The sequence below is a fragment of the Cherax quadricarinatus genome, chromosome 1, assembly GCF_038502225.1.
Source record: "Cherax quadricarinatus isolate ZL_2023a chromosome 1, ASM3850222v1, whole genome shotgun sequence".
Lineage (NCBI taxonomy): Eukaryota > Metazoa > Arthropoda > Malacostraca > Decapoda > Parastacidae > Cherax > Cherax quadricarinatus.
Window position 1 is genome coordinate 47,944,681 of NC_091292.1, and position 24,833 is coordinate 47,969,513.

The 24,833-nt window shown below is 39.1% G+C and overlaps 1 protein-coding gene across 1 annotated transcript in view; it reads left to right on the top strand.

Moving 5' to 3' along the window:
* Positions 1-24,833, top strand: part of LOC128685349 (pregnancy zone protein-like) — a 503,287-nt gene that overhangs the window by 338,350 nt on the left and 140,104 nt on the right. Inside the window, exon 15 of the mRNA XM_070082129.1 lies at positions 22,880-23,093. Coding sequence (XP_069938230.1) covers positions 22,880-23,093 — 214 coding nt within the window. The remainder of the gene's footprint in view (positions 1-22,879; positions 23,094-24,833) is intronic.

Consider the following 24,833-nt stretch of genomic DNA (forward strand, 5'->3'; position numbering starts at 1 on the left):
GGTAGATAAAAGACTGTTGAGTAGACTTCAGGATGTACATGTTTATAGAGGGGCCACAGATATATCAGATCACTTTCTAGTTGTAGCTACACTGAGAGTAAAAGGTAGATGGGATACAAGGAGAATAGAAGCATCAGGGAAGAGAGAGGTGAAGGTTTATAAACTAAAAGAGGAGGCAGTTAGGGTAAGATATAAACAGCTATTGGAGGATAGATGGGCTAATGAGAGCATAGGCAATGGGGTCGAAGAGGTATGGGGTAGGTTTAAAAATGTAGTGTTAGAGTGTTCAGCAGAAGTTTGTGGTTACAGGAAAGTGGGTGCGGGAGGGAAGAGGAGCGATTGGTGGAATGATGATGTGAAGAGAGTAGTAAGGGAGAAAAAGTTAGCATATGAGAAGTTTTTACAAAGTAGAAGTGATGCAAGGAGGGAAGAGTATATGGAGAAAAAGAGAGAGGTTAAGAGAGTGGTGAAGCAATGTAAAAAGAGAGCAAATGAGAGAGTGGGTGAGATGTTATCAACAAATTTTGTTGAAAATAAGAAAAAGTTTTGGAGTGAGATTAACAAGTTAAGAAAGCCTAGAGAACAAATGGATTTGTCAGTTAAAAATAGGAGAGGAGAGTTATTAAATGGAGAGTTAGAGGTATTGGGAAGATGGAGGGAATATTTTGAGGAATTGTTAAATGTTGATGAAGATAGGGAAGCTGTGATTTCGTGTATAGGGCAAGGAGGAATAACATCTTGTAGGAGTGAGGAAGAGCCAGTTGTGAGTGTGGGGGAAGTTCGTGAGGCAGTAGGTAAAATGAAAGGGGGTAAGGCAGCCGGGATTGATGGGATAAAGATAGAAATGTTAAAAGCAGGTGGGGATATAGTTTTGGAGTGGTTGGTGCAATTATTTAATAAATGTATGGAAGAGGGTAAGGTACCTAGGGATTGGCAGAGAGCATGCATAGTTCCTTTGTATAAAGGCAAAGGGGATAAAAGAGAGTGCAAAAATTATAGGGGGATAAGTCTGTTGAGTATACCTGGTAAAGTGTATGGTAGAGTTATTATTGAAAGAATTAAGAGTAAGACGGAGAATAGGATAGCAGATGAACAAGGAGGCTTTAGGAAAGGTAGGGGGTGTGTGGACCAGGTGTTTACAGTGAAACATATAAGTGAACAGTATTTAGATAAGGCTAAAGAGGTCTTTGTGGCATTTATGGATTTGGAAAAGGCGTATGACAGGGTGGATAGGGGGGCAATGTGGCAGATGTTGCAGGTGTATGGTGTAGGAGGTAGGTTACTGAAAGCAGTGAAGAGTTTTTACGAGGATAGTGAGGCTCAAGTTAGAGTATGTAGGAAAGAGGGAAATTATTTCCCAGTAAAAGTAGGCCTTAGACAAGGATGTGTGATGTCACCGTGGTTGTTTAATATATTTATAGATGGGGTTGTAAGAGAAGTAAATGCGAGGGTCTTGGCAAGAGGCGTGGAGTTAAAAGATAAAGAATCACACATAAAGTGGGAGTTGTCACAGTTGCTCTTTGCTGATGACACTGTGCTCTTGGGAGATTCTGAAGAGAAGTTGCAGAGATTGGTGGATGAATTTGGTAGGGTGTGCAAAAGAAGAAAATTAAAAGTGAATACAGGAAAGAGTAAGGTTATGAGGATAACAAAAAGATTAGGTGATGAAAGATTGGATATCAGATTGGAGGGAGAGAGTATGGAGGAGGTGAATGTATTCAGATATTTGGGAGTGGACGTGTCAGCGGATGGGTCTATGAAAGATGAGGTGAATCATAGAATTGATGAGGGGAAAAGGGTGAGTGGTGCACTTAGGAGTCTGTGGAGACAAAGAACTTTGTCCTTGGAGGCAAAGAGGGGAATGTATGAGAGTATAGTTTTACCAACGCTCTTATATGGGTGTGAAGCATGGGTGATGAATGTTGCAGCGAGGAGAAGGCTGGAGGCAGTGGAGATGTCATGTCTGAGGGCAATGTGTGGTGTGAATATAATGCAGAGAATTCGTAGTTTGGAAGTTAGGAGGAGGTGCGGGATTACCAAAACTGTTGTCCAGAGGGCTGAGGAAGGGTTGTTGAGGTGGTTCGGACATGATCCTCTTTCACCTGTTCTTAGTAACCTATACATGGAATTTTTTGAAACAAGGTTGCTTAACACAATCCTCCCTAATAGAGCTAAATGGTTCAGATATGTTGATGATATTTTGTGTCTTATGCCCAAAAATGTAGATATACACCATTTCCTTGGCAAATTAAATAGCTTAGCCCATTCTATAAATTTTACTGTTGAGTTTGAAGAAAATAACTCATTGCCTTTTCTAGATGTTTTAATTATTAAGGGTAATAATGAATTCAAATTTAAAATTTACAGAAAACCTACAAATAACTGTTCCTATGTCCACTATTATTCCTCGCATCAAGATAGAGTTAAACTGTCTGTTTTCTCATCAATGTTTTTGAGAGCTTTACGAATTTGTAGTCCAGAGTTCATAGATGAGGAAATATCCAAAATTTATGAAATAGGTAATGATTTAAAATACCCAAGAAATGTAATTGATAAATCTTTTAAAGTTGCTAGAAATACTTTTTACAATCCAAAAAGGGACAACCAGCCTTATTCAACTAAAAATATGTTGGTTCTCCCTTACCATGAAAACTTGGTTGATATGCCTTCTCTTCTTAAGACTTTTAATATTAAAGTTGTATTCAAAAATCTTGATACAGTAAAAAAAAACTTTTGATAAAGAATTCCCCCCAAAATGCTGATGGATGTGTCTATAAGATTCCTTGTAAAATTTGCGATAAAGTTTATTACGGTCAAACTGGTAAAAATCTCGAACTAAGATTAAAACAACATAAATATAGCATTAGAACTGGACAAGATTCCAATGCTCTATTTATTCATGTAAGAGATTTTAACCATCCAATTGATTTTCAAAAAGTTGAGAAAGTAGTATCAAGCAAGTCCATGGTCGACAGGAATATAATTGAATCTTGTTTCATAAAAAGCAGTTTTGACAATAATATGAATATTTCCTTTGGTTTATATAAATTAGATCCATTTATAATTAATAGAATTTGGGAAGAATTTAATAATACACTGGACAAATAATAATTTTTAAATTTTCTTGGGTAGAATAGTTTGTTGGTGAGTTGTGCAAAGGACCTGTCCTAGTTGGGGCGGCGCGCGTGTCAGGTGTTTAACCGTTGTGGGATCTGATAGTGAGGTGTGGGCAGACCCCTTATATACCTTCCTTGGATGCTTTACTTTCATAGTTCCTTGATAATGTGAGTAGTCACGAAAGCGCTTGGAATTTCTCTATTCTTTCAGAGTGGTTGTTTTTGCATATTCTGAAATCACCTGTTTACTGTGATATTATTGCGCATATATATATATATATATTATATATATATATATATATATATATATATATATATATATATATATATATATATATATATATATATAATTAACACAACGGCCGTCTCCCACCAATAGCGGTCATATTAATTGGGACAAAGATGAAATAAAATATTTATTTGGAAAATTAATGTTTATTTGAAAAATAAACATTAATTTAATAGATATGATTTAATAAGAGATATGACTATCCTTTCCTTTTATAAGCATTGCTACACGCTTTGAAATATAATTGACCAGTGTAGAACACATTTCGTCGTGGTACCAGGTCCTGTTAACAACGCAAATTACCTTCTCCACAGCTGAACAGTTCTGTTCCTTGATCCTGGAAATGGTTATTTCCCAAAGATTCTCAATTAGATTGACGTCGGAGGAGTTTCCAGTTAATTTAGAAAGCTTAGCCCGCTCTTTTCGAAATTCATAAGGCATCTAGATATGAAAATGTTGTGATAATGGGAGATTTTAACTTTAGACGAATTGAGTGGAACAATATGACAAGAAATCTTGAGTCTAGTGACTTTCTTGATACGGTTCAGGATTGCTTTTTAGAACAGGTTGTGACGGAACCAACTAAAGGAAACAATCTGCTTGACTTGGTTCTTGCCAACAAAGATTCACTAATTAATAATCTTGAGGTTAATGATGAGCTTGGGGAAAGTGATCACAAATCACTTAGTTTCAATATATCATGGAATCACCCAGATACCTGCAACCAAATCTCTGACCCAGATTTTCGCTTGGCTGACTTTATGGGACTGAAAAATTACCTGGGTGGGCTAAATTGGGATGTTCTGACTATGGGTCAGGTAGGTGATCTTGGTTGCCAATATGACGTTTTTCAGAGCATAGTTCTAGCTGCCCAGACAACTTTTGTTCCGAGTAGGAAAATTAGATCTAACAAAAATTATCCCAAATGGATGAACAATAGATTGAAACATCTCATTGGTCAAAAGAGAGGCATATATAGGCATATCAAAAGAGGGGATGGGCAGTTAAGAAATCAATATATTCAGTTAAAGAGAGAAATAAAGAAAGGAATAAGAAAAGCAAAAAGGGATTATTAGGCTAAGGTCGCAAGGGATTCAAAGACTAACCCAAAAGGGTTCTTTCAGGTATACAGAAGTAAGATTAGGGACAAGATAGGACCAGTTAAGAGTAACTCAGGTCAGATCACTGACAGTCATAAGGATGTGTGTGTGAATTTTTCAATACCTATTTCCTCTCAGTTTTTACCCAGGAAAATACTAGCGAAATTCCTGAAATAATAGATTATATAGAACAGGACGAAAATAACCTAAGCACGATTGCGGTAACTAGTGACATGGTCCTCAGACAAATAGAGAAAATAAAACCTAACAAATCCCCAGGCCCTGATGAACTGTTTGCAAGGGTGTTAAATGTAAAGAGGAACTTAGCATTCCTTTGGCTAATCTTTTTAACATATCACTACAAACTGGCATAGTGCCTGATAAGTGGAAAATGGCAAATGTAATACCTATTTACAAGGCAAGTGACAAGCCCTTAGCTTCGAACTATAGATCAATAAGCCTTACCTCCATTGTGGGAAAGTTATGAAATCAATAATTGTCGAAGCAATTCGTAGCCATCTTGATAGGTACAGTTTAATTAATGAATCTCAACACGGTTTTACAAAAGGGCGTTCCTGTCTTAAGAATTTACTAACATTTTTCACTAAGGTGTTTGAGGCGGTAGATCATGGTAATGAATATGATATTGTGTATATGGACTTCAGTAAGGCTTTTGATAGAGTTCCGCATCAGAGGCTATTGAGGAAACTTAAGGCACACGGAATAGGAGGAGAAATTTTTCCTGGGTAGAGGCATGGTTGACAAATAGGCAGCAGAGAGTTTGCATAAATGGAGAGAAATCAGAATGGGGGCACGTCACAAGCGGTGCTCCTCAGAGGTCAGTGTTGGGCCCGTTGTTGTTCACAATTTACATAAACGACATAGATGAGGGAATAAATAGCGACATAAGCAAATTTGCTGATGACATCAAAATTGTCCGCTCAATTCATTCTAATGAGGACACTAGAGAACTCCAGGATGATTTGAATAGACTGATGCAATGGTCGGAGAAGTGGCAGATGCAGTTTAATACAGACAAATGTAAAGTTCTAAATGTTGGTCAGGAAAATAACCATGCGACATATAAACTAAATAATGTTGATCTTAATATTACTGATTGCGAAAAAGAATTTAGGAGTTCTGGTTAGCAGTAATCTAAAACCAAGACAACAGTGCATTAGTGTTTGCAATAAAGCTAACAGAATTCTTGGCTTCTTATCTAGAAGTATAAATAATAGAAGTCGTGAGGTTTGTTCTTCAACTCTATATATCCTTGGTTAGGCCTCATTTATACTATGCTGCTCAGTTCTGGTCATCACTCTTGAGCAGCTTTACCAGCAGCTGAAAGAAGAGCTTAGGGCTGCTAAGCTGGAGGTTCGGCGATTAGCGGAGAACAGGAAGATTCGTAGTAATCCTCCTGTTGTGAGTCCCAAGGTTAAGAGGGGAACTTGGTCTATGGCCGGGCAACATGGAACCAAGCTGAGGATCAAGAAGACTGTTGGAGAGGCAGAAACAACGAGAAACCAGAAGACTACTGTGGAAACTTCCAACCCATTTTCGGTGCTACCTGACGATTGTGGGTTTTCTACTGGGAATGCCACAACGAGCACCAAGGAAGCATTGGCAGACGTGAGTGAGACATCCCTAGAAACACCAACGAAGACCATCGAGAACGTCTTGACGAATTCCACAAGTGAAGGTGTAGTGCTACCTAAGGAATGTTAGTCGACTACTGGGAACATCACGACGGACGTCGACAAGGAAGATAAAAACATTGTTATTGTTGGGGATAGCCAGATTAGGTACATGGATGGGGCATTCTGCTTGAAGGATAGGAGTAGGAGGCAGAGAGTGCGTTTTCCTGGGGCTGGAATGAAGGATATTGTTAGCCGTCTGGATGACATTATGAGAGGTAATGGGAGAAATCCTATTAACTGTCTCAGTGCTGGAGGCTCTATACATCACTAGTGAGGCCTCATTTAGATTATGCTGCTCAGTTTTGGTCCCCTTACTACTGGATAAGAACCCTCAGTGCTTTATTAACATCTCCTTTGTTTATGCCCGTCATCCACTTATACACTTCAGTGACATCTCCCCTCATTCTACGCCTCTCCAGAGAGTGAAGATTTAAGGCTTTAAGTCTATCTTCATACGGGAGGCTCCTTACGCAGTAAATCATTTTAGTCATTCTTCTCTGTATGTTCTCTAATGAGTCTATATCCATCCTGTAGTAAGGGGACCAAAACTGAGCACATAATCTAAATGAGGCCTCACTAGTGATGTATAGAGCTGTAAAATAACCTTTGGAGTTCTGTTACTTATACTTCTTGAGATAAATCCAAGTAATCTGTTGGCTTTGTTGTGCACACTAAGGCACTGCTGTCTTGACTTTAGATTTCTGCTTACCATGACTCCCAAGTCCTTTTCACATTCTGTATAATCAAGCTCTACTTCACCTAGATTATAGCTTCGAGGGTTATTTTCATTACCAAAGGATAGTACCTTACACTTATCGACATGAAACTTAATCTGCCATTTTTCAGACCAAGACATTAATTTGTCCAAATCCTCCTTGAGTTCATTGGTATCATCCTCAGAGTGAATTATACGGCCTATCTTTGTATCATCAGCAAAATTACGAGTGACATGAGTAAGTTTGTATTAGTATAAGTATTAGTATAAATATTAGTATAAGTATTAGTATAAGTATTAGTATAAATTATGAACAAGAGAGGGCCTAAAACTGATCCTTGCGGAACGCCACTAGTGACTAATCCCCATTCAGATTTCACTCCATTAATGGTAACTCTCTGCTTTCTAATGGTAAGCCATGCCTCTATCCATGCTAGAACTTTACCTCCTATATCATGAGCTGCCACTTTTTTCAAGTCTCCTCTGAGGTTCACTATCGAAGGCTTTACTAAAATTCAAATAAACAATATCATATTCCTTATCACTGTCAACTGTCTAAGTAACAGAAGTCCAAAAGTTATTTTACAGCTCCATACATGTAAAGTAAAAGGGCACAAGTGCAACTAATGTGACATTTTATTGTGGCAACGTTTCGCTCTCCTGGAGCTTTATCAAGCCATTACAGACAATACATGGACACAGAGGATATATATAGGCTCAGATTGAGGTGCAATACTAGTGGTGAATGTACATACATTCACCAAACATTCACTGAGTTACGTTTTCCTTCCTTTTTCATCAAAGACTGCAAGAAAAGAGCTCTTCAGATCATTAATTCTCCACGCATCAACACCACTCCCAACAAAGTTATAATTCTTCCCAACAGCCAGGTTGCACTGAACGTTTCTAAAGTACTTTCACAAGCTAACACCAGAGTCGCCATCGCTTCTAACACTTCAATAAAGGATCTAACCAGGACAAAATCAAAGCACCACGAACCAGTCAACGCAGCAGCTGTGGAGGACAAGATTTACGTAGGTACCTCGACTCAATGAACACATATACGCATGTAGGAACGATAACTTGAACAACGCCTGTGTACAACATCGAAATTCCACCAGTCATCTAATGAAATTCAGGGACGCCCAATTAGTGATCAAAGAAACTAATTTCCGCAGACGCAAGTGCCTCGAATCAGCACTGATCGCTGTTTCGAATACAATTAAACAAAACAACGGCAGCTTCACCATCTCTGAAGTCTTAGCAAGAATCCTCCTGAAAACAGTAAACCCTGCCATCACATAGTCTCTCCTGTTATACTACACAAAGCACATTACAGAGAGTGAACACTGAAACAGGCTGCCTCTATCCAGTCTATATTTGTCCAACCTATTTTTATGTTACCCAAGTAATAGCTTTTATATCCTTTTACTCATGTACGAATTAATTGCTCTACCATATTGTCACTACTACTACTACTACTACTGCTGTACTATTACTACTACCACTAGTGAACATCGAAATGGTACCTCACTAGTATTCCACCTCACTAGTATTGCACCTCACTCTGCGCCTTTATATACCCTCTGTGTCCATGTATTGTTTGTAATGGCTTGATAAAGCTCCTGGAGAGCGAAGCGTTGTCACAATAAAATGTCACATTAGTTGCACTTATGTCCTTTTACTTTACAAGACCTTATTAATATCCCCTTTATTAATACCTTTCTACCACATATACACTTCGATCATGTCTCCCCTCATTCTTCGTCTAACAAGTGAATGTAATTTAAGAGTCTTCAATCTTTCTTCATAAGGAAGATTTCTAATGCTATGTATTAATTTAGTCATTCTACGCTGAATGTTTTCTAACGAATTTATGTCCATTCTGTAATATGGAGACCAGAACTGAGCTGCATAATCTAGGTGAGGCCTTACTAATGATGTATAAAGCTGCAGTATGACCTCTGGACTTCTGTTGCTTACACTTCTTGATATAAATCCCAGTAATCTATTTGCCTTATTACGTACGCTTAGGCATTGCTGTCTTGGTTTAAGGTTGCTGCTTACCATAACCCCCAAGTCCTTTTCGCAATCTGTATGGCTAAGTTCTACATTATTTAACTTATAAGTGCTAGGGTTATGAACACTCCCGAGCTTCAGAACCTTGCATTTATCTACATTGAACTGCATCTGCCACTTTCTGACCAGGTACTGAGTTTGTCTAAATCCTTCTGAAGTTCCCTAACATCTACGTTTGAATCAATTATCCTACCTATCGTTGTGTCATCGGCGAATTTGCTCATATCACTAGTAATTCCCTCATCAAGATCAGATATGTATTATAAACAACAACGGGCCCAAGACTGATCCCTGTGGAACGCCACTTGTTACAGATCCCCACTTGGATTTAACCCCATTTATGGACACTCTGCTTCCTGTCTGTGAGCCATGACTCGATCCACGAGAGCAATTTTCCCCCAATACCATGAGCTGCCACTTTCTTTAACAGTCTTTGGTGCGGAACTCTATCAAAAGCCTTACTAAAATCTAAGTAAATAATATCAAATTCTTTATCGTGGTCAACAGCCTCAAAAGCTTTACTGAAGAAAGTTAATAAATTAGTTAGACAAGACCGGCCTCTTGTGAATCCATGCTGAGTATCATTAATCAAGCTATGCTTATCGAGATGGCTTCTTATAATCTCAGCTATAATTGACTCTAGTAATTTGCCTACAATTGAGGTCAGGCTTATTGGGCGGTAATTTGACGGTAACGACTTGTCCCCTGCTTTAAAAACAGGAATTACATTAGTCATCTTTCACAAATCGGACACTACCACGTCTCAGTTAAGGTAAATACAATAATGTTACCTGCACTAGCAACCGATCTCAACTCGTCCATCATATTCCTAGCACTACGGCTATTAGCATAATAAACATTGAAAGACTCTCCTTTCTCTTTACCCTTCCTGCTCATTTCTGTTTTTCTACTAAACCTATTACTGTCCTTATTACCTAGTGTCACTGGCTTTTCAATATCTACCTCGTTCTGCTTATTACTAGTTCCCCTAGAACTCATAATATTACTACACTGGGACTTCACTGTTTCCCTGTCAAAACCCATACCACTAACTATTCCTAGTTTAAAGTCCTAACAGCTCCCTCCACTGCAGTTGCCAGTGTCCCCACCCCTGACCTAGTTAAGTGAACCCCACCCCTGGCATACATGTCATTTCTGCCATAGAAGAGGTCCCAGTTGTCAATGAATGTTACCGCATTTTCCTTACAGTATTTGTCCAGCCAGCAATTGACACCAATTGCCCTGGACAACCATTCATTTCCAACTCCTCTCCTTGACAAAATACCACATATGACAGGGTTCCCACCCTTCCTCCTAATTATTTCTATTGCTGACCTATACCTGCTAAGCAGGTCTTCACTACTAGGTCTGCCAACATCGTTGCCTCCAGCACGGAGACAGATAATAGGATTGCTCCCATTACCTCTCATGATGTCATCCAGATGGCTAACAATATCCTCCATCCCAGCCCAAGGAAAGCAAACCCTCTGTCTCCTACTCCTGTCCTTCAAGCAGAACGCCCTATCCATATACCTAACTTGGCTATCCCCAACAACAACAATATTCATACCTTGCTTGGTGTTGTTCGTCGTGACGTTCCCAGTAGTCGACTCACATTCGTTGGGTAGCACGGAGAATGCATTAGATGTTTCCTCAATAGTTTCCACAGCAGTCTCTTTCTTCTTCGTCGTCTCTACATTTCCATTCGTCTTCTTGATCGTCAGCCTATTTCCATGCTGTCCAGCCACTGACAAGTTTCCCTTCTTGACCTGAGGACTCAAACCGGGAGGACTACTACGAATCTTCTTGTTTTCCTCGGTCAGTCGCCGAATCTCCATCTTCGCCATCCTCAATTCTTCCTTAAGCTGTTGGTAAAGTTGCTCGATTGAGGGCATCTTGGTTCAGTCCGTAGAGAGCACACTCGACACGTCCTCACTAAGCTAAGTACAGGTCACCTGTATATTTATCCAACCTAAATTTTTAAACTACCCAAAGTCCTTGCCTCAATATCCCAACTAGGTAGACTGTTCCACTCATCAACTACCCTATTTCCAAACCGATATTTTCCTATGTCCTTTCTAAGTCTAAACTTGTCTAATTTAAATCCATTACTGCGGGTTCGTTCTTGGAGAGACATCCTCAAGACCTTATTAATATCCCCTTTATTAATACCCATCTTCCACTTATATACTTCGATCATGTCTCCCCTCATTCTTCGTCTAACAAGTGAATGTTATTTAAGAGTCTTCAATCTTTCTTCATAAGGAAGATTTTTAATGCTATGTATTAATTTAGTCATTCTACGCTGAATGTTTTCTAACGAATTTATGTCCATTCTGTAATATGGAGACCAGAATTGAGCTGCATAAGCTAAGTGAGGCCTTACTAATGATGTATGAAGCTGCAGTATGACCTCTGGACTTCTGTTGCTTACACTTCTAGATATAAATCCCAGTAATCTATTTGCCTTATTACGTACTCCTAGGCATTGCTGTGAACATTCAAATGGTATAAAATATCGACAGGTTGTTAGGTAAGACACATATGCAACTTTTAGGTATCTTTATTTTTACACAGTAGGCTTCTTCAGTCGAGTACTGAAAAGTTGATAGAAGCATAAGATACTTGAAGACGATGTAATCAGTCCATCACCCTTGAAGTTTTGAGGTGTGACACTGTGCTCTTGGGAGATTCTGAAGAGAAGTTGCAGAGATTGGTGGATGAATTTGGTAGGGTGTGCAAAAGAAGAAAATTAAAGGTGAATACAGGAAAGAGTAAGGTTATGAGGATAACAAAAAGATTAGGTGATGAAAGATTGAATATCAGATTGGAGGGAGAGAGTATGGAGGAGGTGAACGTATTCAGATATTTGGGAGTGGACGTGTCAGCGGATGGGTCTATGAAAGATGAGGTGAATCATAGAATTGATGAGGGAAAAAGAGTGAGTGGTGCACTTAGGAGTCTGTGGAGACAAAGAACTTTGTCCTTGGAGGCAAAGAGGGGAATGTATGAGAGTATAGTTTTACCAACGCTCTTATATGGGTGTGAAGCGTGGGTGATGAATGTTGCAGCGAGGAGAAGGCTGGAGGCAGTGGAGATGTCATGTCTGAGGGCAATGTGTGGTGTGAATATAATGCAGAGAATTCGTAGTTTGGAAGTTAGGAGGAGGTGCGGGATTACCAAAACTGTTGTCCAGAGGGCTGAGGAAGGGTTGTTGAGGTGGTTCGGACATGTAGAGAGAATGGAGCGAAACAGAATGACTTCAAGAGTGTATCAGTCTGTAGTGGAAGGAAGGCGGGGTAGGGGTCGGCCTAGGAACAGTTTAAAAACTGTAGTGTAAAGCACCCTTCTGGCAAGACAGTGATGGGGTGAATGATGGTGAAAGTTTTTCTTTTTCGGGCCACCCTGCCTTGGTGGGAATTGGCCGGTGTGATAAAAAATATATATAATATATATATATATATATATATATATATATATATATATATATATATATATATATATATATATATATATATATATATATATATATATATATATATACTTTTATATATATATATGTATATATATATATATATATATATATATATATATATATATATATATATATATATATATATATATATATATATATATATATATATAGGATGGGGTCCACCTCTGGTGTAAATTGTGGGACCCATAGCCTCGGAGAAGTGGATAAAAAGGCTTCAAGGAAGAATATTTGGATTTCTTCCTGAAGCCGTTTGAATATTCCACTTCCCCTACCACCCCATCTTTTAAACTATTTTTTTTTTACCAATAGGAATATTTTATTACATAATATGGTACAGAAGATTTAAGAGATACATTGTTGATATAAAGGTGGCATATACGGTACATGTTGTTACGTGTGTATCACCGATTATAAGGCGAAAATCTCATCCAGCTCCTCAGAGCTGGGGCGTGTGCCCAAAATACAGCAAGCATTACACTGAGCCGCTGGAGGAGAAAACTAGTTGCCCTGGGATCCCTAGTTACCCTGATGAGTCTTTTTCCCAGCTCCTTAAGGAATTTAGATGCACTCTTTCCCCCATGAGCCAAGGGTCTCTGAGCCTATGGGAACAAACATATAATGATGGGCAAGTTCTCCATATTTTCTAGACTTTTGGGACTCCCTGAAGCTGGCAGCTGCCCCTCCTTCCTCCCTGGTGTATTGGAGATAGGTATCAGCCAAGGTAGATGCACATGTATAGTCCCACACCACCTGCTTCCCATCTGTCCAGGCTTGAAGGGTGATACCATCTGGACGCTTCTGGCTGCCATCAGATCTGCATAGTTGGGGTGGCTCCCTTACTGCTGGGCATCCAGCTGTTGTGAGGCTCCTCTTGATAATGTTATTAACCTCCTCATGTCTTGCAATCTTTCCCTCGGATTTACGGCACACAAGACCATGGTACCCGAATCGGTCTGCTGCTTCACTGCCACAAATACACCTGTGTTCGGCGAGAATAGGGGCGGCAAGTCGAAGGGCAACACCGATGCGGATGGTCTGTGGGTCGAGGCGTGTGCCAAGGCTGGAGTTGGGAACAGCCAACAGAAAGTCCCCAGCATGAGGGGCTCTCACTGCCAGGAGGCGGGCTCTATCCTTCCCTGACACACTCTGAAGCATTGTTGAGGCTATATTTTCCACTATTGGACCATCCCAGTGCGATTGTTTGTAGTTGTTGGGGGGAGCAGGTCTGGTTTCAGAGCCCGTTAGATTATCCCAGATCATTGCTCCGTCAATGAATTTTTGGTCCTGGACTCCAATCTTGTCCCTAAGATGTTCAGGGAGAATCGCTGCTACAAGCTCTCTGGATGCAATACACGAGGACAGAAAAGCAGGTAACGCAATCTGTGATGACTTGCGGACACCAATGCCTCCTAGTCTGACTGGAAGTGTAGCTTGGTTCCACTGCCCGTCTTCTAGAGTAAGGTTAAGTACTTTCGTAAAAATCTGCCTCAGAATACTGTCATATTCGTGCAGTATAGGGTTATCATATGAAGGTGCACATCTTAGGAAATATGTCAACCTGGGCAGACTCAAGCACTTTGTGAGAAGGTACAAGGCATCGTGGGTGTCCAGATTGCCTATTCGTTGTTCCATTCTCCTTAACTCTTCCAATTTCTTCCTGAGAATTGTGTCAATGGCATTGCTTCCCAGAGGTGCTCCTAGCAAGACACTATTTGTGGGGGCAATGACTGCTGCTCCTGGTAGTTTTGATCTCACTGCATTTATCACTTGTTGACTGACTGAGATGATTTCACATTTGGATGGATTCAGGATGAGACCCATTTCCTGTCCCCGTGTCATTACCTGTGTAAGGTCATGTAGGAGGGACTCCTTTGTACCTGCTAGTGTGCCATCATCTAGGAACCAGATGTTTAGCTCGCTGGTCAGTCTGACTGTGATTTCCCTAACTGCTATACAGAAGAGAAATGGTGCAAGAGGATCTCCTTGTTGGACACCCTCCGATGATGTGATTTCATGCTCTCCAAAGAGAAGCATTGATTCCTTGCTATACCCAGCTGAAACAAAAGGGAAGAGACCAGGGAAATGTTCTTGTACTGCTGCTAATACCACGTCTCTTTTCAGGAGATTGAACGCATTCTTGAAATCTAATTTTACCACTGCATTGTCCTCAGGCAGGTTGTTGATATACGCCCTTGTTGCATGAACCGCTGCTTCACTTCCTTGAGAGACCCCAAAGCCAAGCTGGTTTGGTTGAAGCATCATGGCTGCCTGTGCACGAATACTTCGGACAGCAGCTTTGGATACGAGGCGGCGTAACGTGTTGCCTACTGCAATTGGCCGAATTCCTCCATCCTTCTTTTTAAGTGCACAAAGTGTTGCACCAAAAAAGAAAGGTCTAATTTCATCAGGAATCAGACCAGCCAAGGAATTGTTGACGAACCTTGTGATCTCTGAAAGCAGTGTCTCTGCAATTTCCCCAATAACTGGATTAACCATTTCCTTTAAATGCTGTGGCCTTATTCCAGTGTAACCCCCAGCAGAGCCAGATGGGAACGACATTATTGCTTTGTAAATGTCTGAGTCTTCCACAATCAATGGTTCCATAGTGGGGACAGAGGTGTTGGAACTGTTGGTGCCACTGGTTTCCCTGGCAGGGTGCTTTCCTCTAAGTGCTTCAGCCGTGTCAGCATCCCTGGGAGCAACTGTATCTTCACTGGTAATAATTCTGATTGCCCCCACTGTGTTGCCCTCTTCAATTTTCTTGCTCACCTGGACTCTGACTTTTTCACTGTCAGTAGAGTGAGTGGGGGTTCTGCCTCTCCCTTTTTTGTGTTGACGGGGAAGGCGAATGAGGTTATCAACTCTAGGAAAATCTCTTAAGGATTTAATTATCATTGAGGCTAGCCTCTTTCCCCTTCTTTCCGGCACAGCTAAGCAGACATTGCCAAAAAGTAGCAAGTTGTGCCATGCCTTGATGGTTGGTGGAGCATTTAAGATAGTGGAACCATCGTTTACTTTTTTCAGGAGGTCTGTAAGTTTCCCAGCTGCGTGTGGACGGGCTGCTTTGGGAATATGTGTGAGTGTCCTCGTACCTGTTGCTTTAATTGCTTCCAAGAGATTGTCTGATGAGATGAAATCTGTTGGAGTGGGTTCAGGTGCCTGAGGTGGCTCTGGATCATCACTTTCCACAGGAGGACATCCTGAACCAGGGCAACTACCGTGTTTGCGGAGGAAACCATTAGAGTTGAGACAACGAAGCTGTAAGCATGACCGACACTTGCCTCTCCTAGTATTGCCAGCCGTGCCATTTCCCTGGCTGCTTGCTTCCTCCTGGTTGGCATCCATCTGCTAGACTAGACAATAGGAGTGGAATATGACATGCTGGGTGGGTATGGTGCGTGGAAGGTAGTGAACTTGACCGTGGTGGCCTGGTGGAGTTTGAGGGGCCGGGAGGGGAAGGGGAAAACTTCCCCTGGGAATTAGGTGGGGGAGGCGCAGGTTGAGTGGGGTTATCCCGGGGAGTACAATACACATGGACTTGCACACTATATATTGTTCACACTGTCTTACAATACACATAACTTTATTTGTTTCCCATGTACACTATGAACAATGTGGGTATGGGCACTGCTGAACCAATGTGTTCACTCACCATCTAGTTACACATCCCACCTCTTCCACCCACCCCCGTGACGTGGGGGTGGATGCACTGACTGGTCACTCCCTCGTTAACATTAATTTCACATTGTTTTTCCATAACATATGCCTCTAAATAGTCCATGCATCGACACAATCATTTCCAAGTTAACTGGAAGCATGGTGCATGGTGCTGGATATAGATGTTTTTATAAGAGCTTTTCGAGGTTTGTATGTACGATAATCTTGGCCGGTACTCATACACAGTGTAGGCCTTGTACTCCCCCACACCTCCACTGGCCGTCTTCCTCACTACCACCACCACTCACCAACATTCACAAACTGCACAACACTTCCACAATTTACCTTGAAACGGTGCTTTGAAATGTCTTCTCGCTTCACTGGAATCTTCCCAGAGTATTCACAATAAGTCCTGTTGAGTCTTAACCTGGTCAGCCTCGTTGATCCGGAGTTATAATTGAAAATCCCGCAGCTAGCCCGCCACACGTCTTGCCATGCCAGCTCATGGCAAATATATATATATATATATATATATATATATATATATATATATATATATATATATATATATATATATATATATATATATATATATATATATATATATATATATATATATATATATATATATATATATATATATATATATATATATATATATATATATATATATATATATATATATATATATATATATATATATATATATGAAAAGAATCTTTCCTCCGTAAGCCATGCGTGTCGTATGAGGCGACTAAAATGCCGGGAGCAATGGGCTAGTAACCCCTTCTCCTGTAGACATTTACTAAAAAAGAGAAGAAGAAAAACTTTATAAAACTGGGATGCTTAAATGTGCGTGGATGTAGTGCGGATGACAAGAAACAGATGATTGCTGATGTTATGAATGAAAAGAAGTTGGATGTCCTGGCCCTAAGCGAAACAAAGCTGAAGGGGGTAGGGGAGTTTCAGTGGGGGGAAATAAATGGGATTAAATCTGGAGTATCTGAGAGAGTTAGAGCAAAGGAAGGGGTAGCAGTAATGTTAAATGATCAGTTATGGAAGGAGAAAAGAGAATATGAATGTGTAAATTCAAGAATTATGTGGATTAAAGTAAAGGTTGGATGCGAGAAGTGGGTCATAATAAGCGTGTATGCACCTGGAGAAGAGAGGAATGCAGAGGAGAGAGAGAGATTTTGGGAGATGTTAAGTGAATGTATAGGAGCCTTTGAACCAAGTGAGAGAGTAATTGTGGTAGGGGACCTGAATGCTAAAGTAGGAGAAACTTTTAGAGAGGGTGTGGTAGGTAAGTTTGGGGTGCCAGGTGTAAATGATAATGGGAGCCCTTTGATTGAACTTTGTATAGAAAGGGGTTTAGTTATAGGTAATACATATTTTAAGAAAAAGAGGATAAATAAGTATACAAGATATGATGTAGGGCGAAATGACAGTAGTTTGTTGGATTATGTATTGGTAGATAAAAGACTGTTGAGTAGACTTCAGGATGTACATGTTTATAGAGGGGCCACAGATATATCAGATCACTTTCTAGTTGTAGCTACACTGAGAGTAAAAGGTAGATGGGATACAAGGAGAATAGAAGCATCAGGGAAGAGAGAGGTGAAGGTTTATAAACTAAAAGAGGAGGCAGTTAGGGTAAGATATAAACAGCTATTGGAGGATAGATGGGCTAATGAGAGCATAGGCAATGGGGTCGAAGAGGTATGGGGTAGGTTTAAAAATGTAGTGTTAGAGTGTTCAGCAGAAGTTTGTGGTTACAGGAAAGTGGGTGCGGGAGGGAAGAGGAGCGATTGGTGGAATGATGATGTAAAGAGAGTAGTAAGGGAGAAAAAGTTAGCATATGAGAAGTTTTTACAAAGTAGAAGTGATGCAAGGAGGGAAGAGTATATGGAGAAAAAGAGAGAGGTTAAGAGAGTGGTGAAGCAATGTAAAAAGAGAGCAAATGAGAGAGTGGGTGAGATGTTATCAACAAATTTTGTTGAAAATAAGAAAAAGTTTTGGAGTGAGATTAACAAGTTAAGAAAGCCTAGAGAACAAATGGATTTGTCAGTTAAAAATAGGAGAGGAGAGTTATTAAATGGAGAGTTAGAGGTATTGGGAAGATGGAGGGAATATTTTGAGGAATTGTTAAATGTTGATGAAGATAGGGAAGCTGTGATTTCGTGTATAGGACAAGGAGGAATAACATCTTGTAGGAGTGAGGAAGAGCCAGTTGTGAGTGTGGGGGAAGTTCGTGAGGCAGTAGGTAAAATGAAAGGGGGTAAGGCAGCCGGGATTGATGGGATAAAGATAGAAATGTTAAAAGCAGGTGGGGATATAGTTTTGGAGTGGTTGGTGCAATTATTTAATAAATGTATGGAAGAGGGTAAGGTACCTAGGGATTGGCAGAGAGCATGCATAGTTCCTTTGTATAAAGGCAAAGGGGATAAAAGAGAGTGCAAAAATTATAGGGGGATAAGTCTGCTGAGTATACCTGGTAAAGTGTATGGTAGAGTTATTATTGAAAGAATTAAGAGTAAGACGGAGAATAGGATAGCAGATGAACAAGGAGGCTTTAGGAAAGGTAGGGGGTGTGTGGACCAGGTGTTTACAGTGAAACATATAAGTGAACAGTATTTAGATAAGGCTAAAGAGGTCTTTGTGGCATTTATGGATTTGGAAAAGGCGTATGACAGGGTGGATAGGGGGGCAATGTGGCAGATGTTGCAAGTGTATGGTGTAGGAGGTAGGTTACTGAAAGCAGTGAAGAGTTTTTACGAGGATAGTGAGGCTCAAGTTAGAGTATGTAGGAAAGAGGGAAATTTTTTCCCAGTAAAAGTAGGCCTTAGACAAGGATGTGTGATGTCACCGTGGTTGTTTAATATATTTATAGATGGGGTTGTAAGAGAAGTAAATGCGAGGGTCTTGGCAAGAGGCGTGGAGTTAAAAGATAAAGAATCACACACAAAGTGGGAGTTGTCACAGCTGCTCTTTGCTGATGACACTGTGCTCTTGGGAGATTCTGAAGAGAAGTTGCAGAGATTGGTGGATGAATTTGGTAGGGTGTGCAAAAGAAGAAAATTAAAGGTGAATACAGGAAAGAGTAAGGTTATGAGGATAACAAAAAGATTAGGTGATGAAAGATTGAATATCAGATTGGAGGGAGAGAGTATGGAGGAGGTGAATGTATTCAGATATTTGGGAGTGGACGTGTCAGCGGATGGGTCTATGAAAGATGAGGTGAATCATAGAATTGATGAGGGGAAAAGAGTGAGTGGTGCACTTAGGAGTCTGTGGAGACAAAGAACTTTGTCCTTGGAGGCAAAGAGGGGAATGTATGAGAGTATAGTTTTACCAACGCTCTTATATGGGTGTGAAGCATGGGTGATGAATGTTGCAGCGAGGAGAAGGCTGGAGGCAGTGGAGATGTCATGTCTGAGGGCAATGTGTGGTGTGAATATAATGCAGAGAATTCGTAGTTTGGAAGTTAGGAGGAGGTGCGGGATTACCAAAACTGTTGTCCAGAGGGCTGAGGAAGGGTTGTTGAGGTGGTTCGGACATGTAGAGAGAATGGAGCGAAACAGAATGACTTCAAGAGTGTATCAGTCTGTAGTGGAAGGAAGGCGGGGTAGGGGTCGGCCTAGGAAAGGTTGGAGAGAGGGGGTAAAGGAGGTTTTGTGTGCGAGGGGCTTGGACTTCCAGCAGGCATGCGTGAGCGTGTTTGATAGGAGTGAATGGAGACAAATGGTTTTTAATACTTGACGTGCTGTTGGAGTGTGAGCAAAGTAACATTTATGAAGGGGTTCAGGGAAACCGGCAGGCCGGACTTGAGTCCTGGAGATGGGAAGTACAGTGCCTGCACTCTGAAGGAGGGGTGTTAATGTTGCAGTTTAAAAACTGTAGTGTAAAGCACCCTTCTGGCAAGACAGCGATGGAGTGAATGATGGTGAAAGTTTTTCTTTTTCGGGCCACCCTGCCTTGGTGGGAATCGGCCAGTGTGATAATAAAAAAAATATATATATATATATATATATAAATACATATATATATATATATATATATATATATATATATATATATATATATATATATATATAATACCTCAATGCACCACTCACCTTTTTTCCTTCCCCCATCAATTCTATGATTAACCTCATCCTTCATAAATCCATCCGCCGACACGTTAACTCCCAAGTATCTGAGAACATTCACTTCTTCCATGCTCCTCCTCCCCAATTTGATATCCAATTTTTCTTTATCTAAATCATTTGATACCCTCATCACCTTACTCTTTTCTATGTTCACTTTCAACTTTCTACCTTTGCACACACTCCCAAACTCATCCATTAACCTTTGCAATTTTTCTTTAGCATCTCCCATAAGCACAGTATCATCAGCAAACTGCAACTGTGTCAATTCCCATTTTGTATTTGATTCCCCATAATTTAATCCCACCCCTCTGCCGAACACCCTAGCATTTACTTCTTTTACAACCCCATCTATAAATATATTAAATAACCATGGTGACATTACACATCCCTGTCTAAGACCTACTTTTACTGGGAAGCAGTCTCCCTCTCTTCTACACACCCTAACCTGAACCTCACTATCCTCATAAAAACTCTTTACAGCATTTAGTAACTTACCACCTATTCCATATACAGTGGACCCCCTTAACGATATTTTTTCATTCCAGAAGTATGTTCAGGTGCCACTGACCGAATTTGTTCCCATAAGGAATATCGTGAAGTAGGTTAGTCCATTTCAGACCCCCAAACATACACATACAAATGCACTTACATAAATACACTTACATAATTGGTCGCATTGGGAGGTGATCGTTAAGCGGGGGTCACTGTACTTGCAACATCTGCCACATTGCTCCCCTATCCACTCTATCATATGCCTTTTCTAAATCCATAAATGCAATAAAACCTCCCTACCTTTATCTAAATACTGTTCACGTATATGCTTCAATGTAACACTTGATCTACACATCCTCTACCCACTCTGAAACCTCCTTGCTCATCTGCAATCCTACATTCTGTCTTACCTCTAATTCTTTCAATTATAACCCTACCGTACACTTTTCCTGGTATACTCAGTAAACTTATTCCTCTATAATTTTTACTATCTCTTTTGTCCCCCTTCCCTTTATATAAAGGGATTATACATGCTCTCCTGCCAATCCCTAGGTACCTTCCCCTCTTTCATACATTTATTAAACAAAAATACCAACCACTCCAACACTATATCCTCCCCTGCTTTTAACATTTCTGTCATGATCCCATAAGTTCCAGCTGCTTTACCCCCTTTCATTCTACATCATGCCTCACGCACCTCCCCCACTCTCAAATCCTGTTCTTCTTCACTCCTAAAAGATGGTATTCCTCTCTGGCCAGTACATGAAATTACCACTTCCCTTTCTTCATCAACATTAAAAGTTCCTCAAAATATTCTCGCCATCTACCCAAAACCTCCATCTCCTTATCTTCTAACTCCCCTACTCTTTTTTTAACTGACAAATCCATTCATTCTCTAGGCTTTCTTTACTTGTTAAACTCAATCCAAAATTTTTTCTTATTTTCATTATTTCTCTCCCACTCTATCATCTGTTCTTCTTTTGCACTCTCTCAACACTCTCTTCACCTTTCTTTTACTCTCCATATACTCTACTCTTCTTATAACACTTCTGCTTTGTAAAAACCTCTCATAAGCCAACTTTTTCTCTTTTATCACACCCTTTACTTCATCATTCCACCAATCACTCCTCTTTCCTCCTGCACCCACCCTCCTATAACCACAAACTTCTGCCCGACATTCTAACACTGCATTTTTAAAACTATTCCAACCCTCTTCAAACCCCCCCCCCACTACTCATACTTGCACCAGCCCACCTTTCTGCCAATACTGTAGTTGCTCATATCTCACCCAAACTTCCTCCTCCCTTAGTTTATACACTTTCACCTTTCTCTCGCTTGTTGCCATTATCCTTTCGTCCCATTTATCTCTTACTCTAACTGTAGCTACAACTAAATAATGATCCGATATATCAGTTGCCCCTCTATGAATGTGTACATCCTGGAGCCTACCCATCAACCTTTTATCCACCAATACATAACCTAGCAAACTACTTTCATCACAAGCTATATCATACCTTGTATATTTATTTATCCTCTTCTTCATAAAATATGTATTACTTATTACCAAACCTCTTTCTGCAAATAGCTCAAATAAAGGCTCCCCATTTTCATTTACCCCTGGCACCCAAAATTTATCTACTACTCCCTCCACAACATTTTTGCCCACTTTAGAATTGAAATCCCCAACCACAAGTAATCTCACACTTGGTTCAAAACTCGCGAGAGAACAGTAACATTTAGAGGGAACACTTCTAAAAGTTACTACTACTACTACTACTACTACTACTACTACTACTACTACTACTACTACTACTACTACTACTACTACTAATAATAATAATAATAATAATAATAATAATAATAATAATAATAATATTATTATTATTATTATTATTATTATTATTATTATTATTATTTGTAATAATTTATCAAACAGAATATTGGTTAAATTATTGCTTTAAAGATTTAATTAAAAAACAATGTAATGATGTTGCACCTTAATTGTATTTATCAATACACAATTGTTGGGGCCTTTAAGTTCAAATATAAATTAACTAATGAATACATTAATGACGTATTTCCTTTTCCAGTGTATTATCATCTGGGGATAGGTGGTATTGGCGTTCCTGGCGTTGCTGGTGGTATTGTTGCTCCTAGTACTACCGGTCGTCCTCCTCTACTCACCACGACTCCATCAGTACCCACTGCCACAAGTATTAGTGAGCAGGAAGACAGTGATACAGAGGCTGACGCTCCAAGGACCAACTTTCCCGAGACTTGGCTGTGGAACCTCGTCATTCTCCCGTAAGACTTCCACTTTTAAGTTCTCTATTCTTGAAAATTTAGAGCTTACCAATAAGGATCGAAGAGAAAGTTTCTGTACTGTACATATTTCATTTCAAACTGAATTAGTAATATTATAATAACATAATGATTATAATATCATAAAGATTATTATGATATTATAATATTACTATCGTTATAATGATAACGATAGTAATAATGATAATAGTTGATAAAAGTGGACAATAATAATGATAATAGTTGATAATAGTGGACAATAATAATGATAATAGTGGCATTAAAAGCAAAAATTTAGGACTTGCCTAGTTATTTTAAGAAAGACAATCCTGAATAAAGGAGATCACACAGGAATATTAATTGACACTGAGAGTACTTGCTGAATATTGTAGAAGTTTCTGGGACATCTGGTATTAACTGCTGACAGAAATGAGGACATTTATTATTTCTATTTCATTAGTAAGAAGATTGTGCACAATAGCTTCATTCTGTATGTAAATGATCCAGTATTGTAACTTCTCACATCACATGATCTGTTCTTAGAGGTTAGAGGTTTAGGGCTGGCTGTTAAATATCTTCTATTTACTCTATCTTATGTTATCTGCAAATTGTGGGACCTACCACATCTGACCCCATATGGGGTGGTGTATGTGTGGGACCAGCGGTGGCTGGCATTCCGCTAAGCCTCCCTCCCTCATTCAGAAATATTGGCTGGTGCCACTCACGCTTCCATACCGAACCTGTTATTACTACTACTGAGAATTACTTGAGCTTGAGGCTTATATATATATATATATATATATATATATATATATATATATATATATATATATATATATATATATATATATATTATATATATATATATATATATATATATATATATATATATATATATATATATATATATATATATATATATATATATATATATATATATATATATATATATATATATATATATATATACATGTCGTGCCGAATATGTAAAACTGGTCAATTAGCAAGAACTCATTTAAAATTAAGTCCTTTCTAAAATTTTCTCTTATACGTTTAAAGATATATTTTTTTCATTAATGTTAATGTAAAAAAATTTAATTTTGCACCAAAAGAATCTTAGAAAACTTACCTAACCTTATTATAACAAGAACAATTTATTTTAGCCTAACCCAACTAAATATATTTTAGATTTGTTTACAATAATTTAATACTAAACAAACACAGTGAAATATATTTTTTTCGTTAGGTTCAGAATGATTTTGGCGAAATTATTGCATACACAAATTTTCACTTGTCCTATATGGCAAGATGAGCGTTGCTATTTAAGCCAAGATCGCAAGTTCTGCCTATTCGGCACGATATATATATATATATATATATATATATATATATATATATATATATATATATATATATATATATATATATATATATATATATATATATATATATATATATATATATATATATATGTCGTGCCGAATAAGTAAAACTGGTCAATTAGCAAGAGCTCATTTCAAATTAAGTCCTTTCTGAAATTTTCTCTTAAACGTTTAAAGATATATTTTTTTCATTAATGTTAATGTAAAAATTTATAATTTTGCACCAAAAGGAACTTCGAAAACTTACCTAACCTTATTATAACAAGAACAATTTATTTTAGCCTAACCCAACTAAATATATTTTAGATTTGGCAAGTTCTGCCTATTCGGCACGACATATATATATATATATATATATATA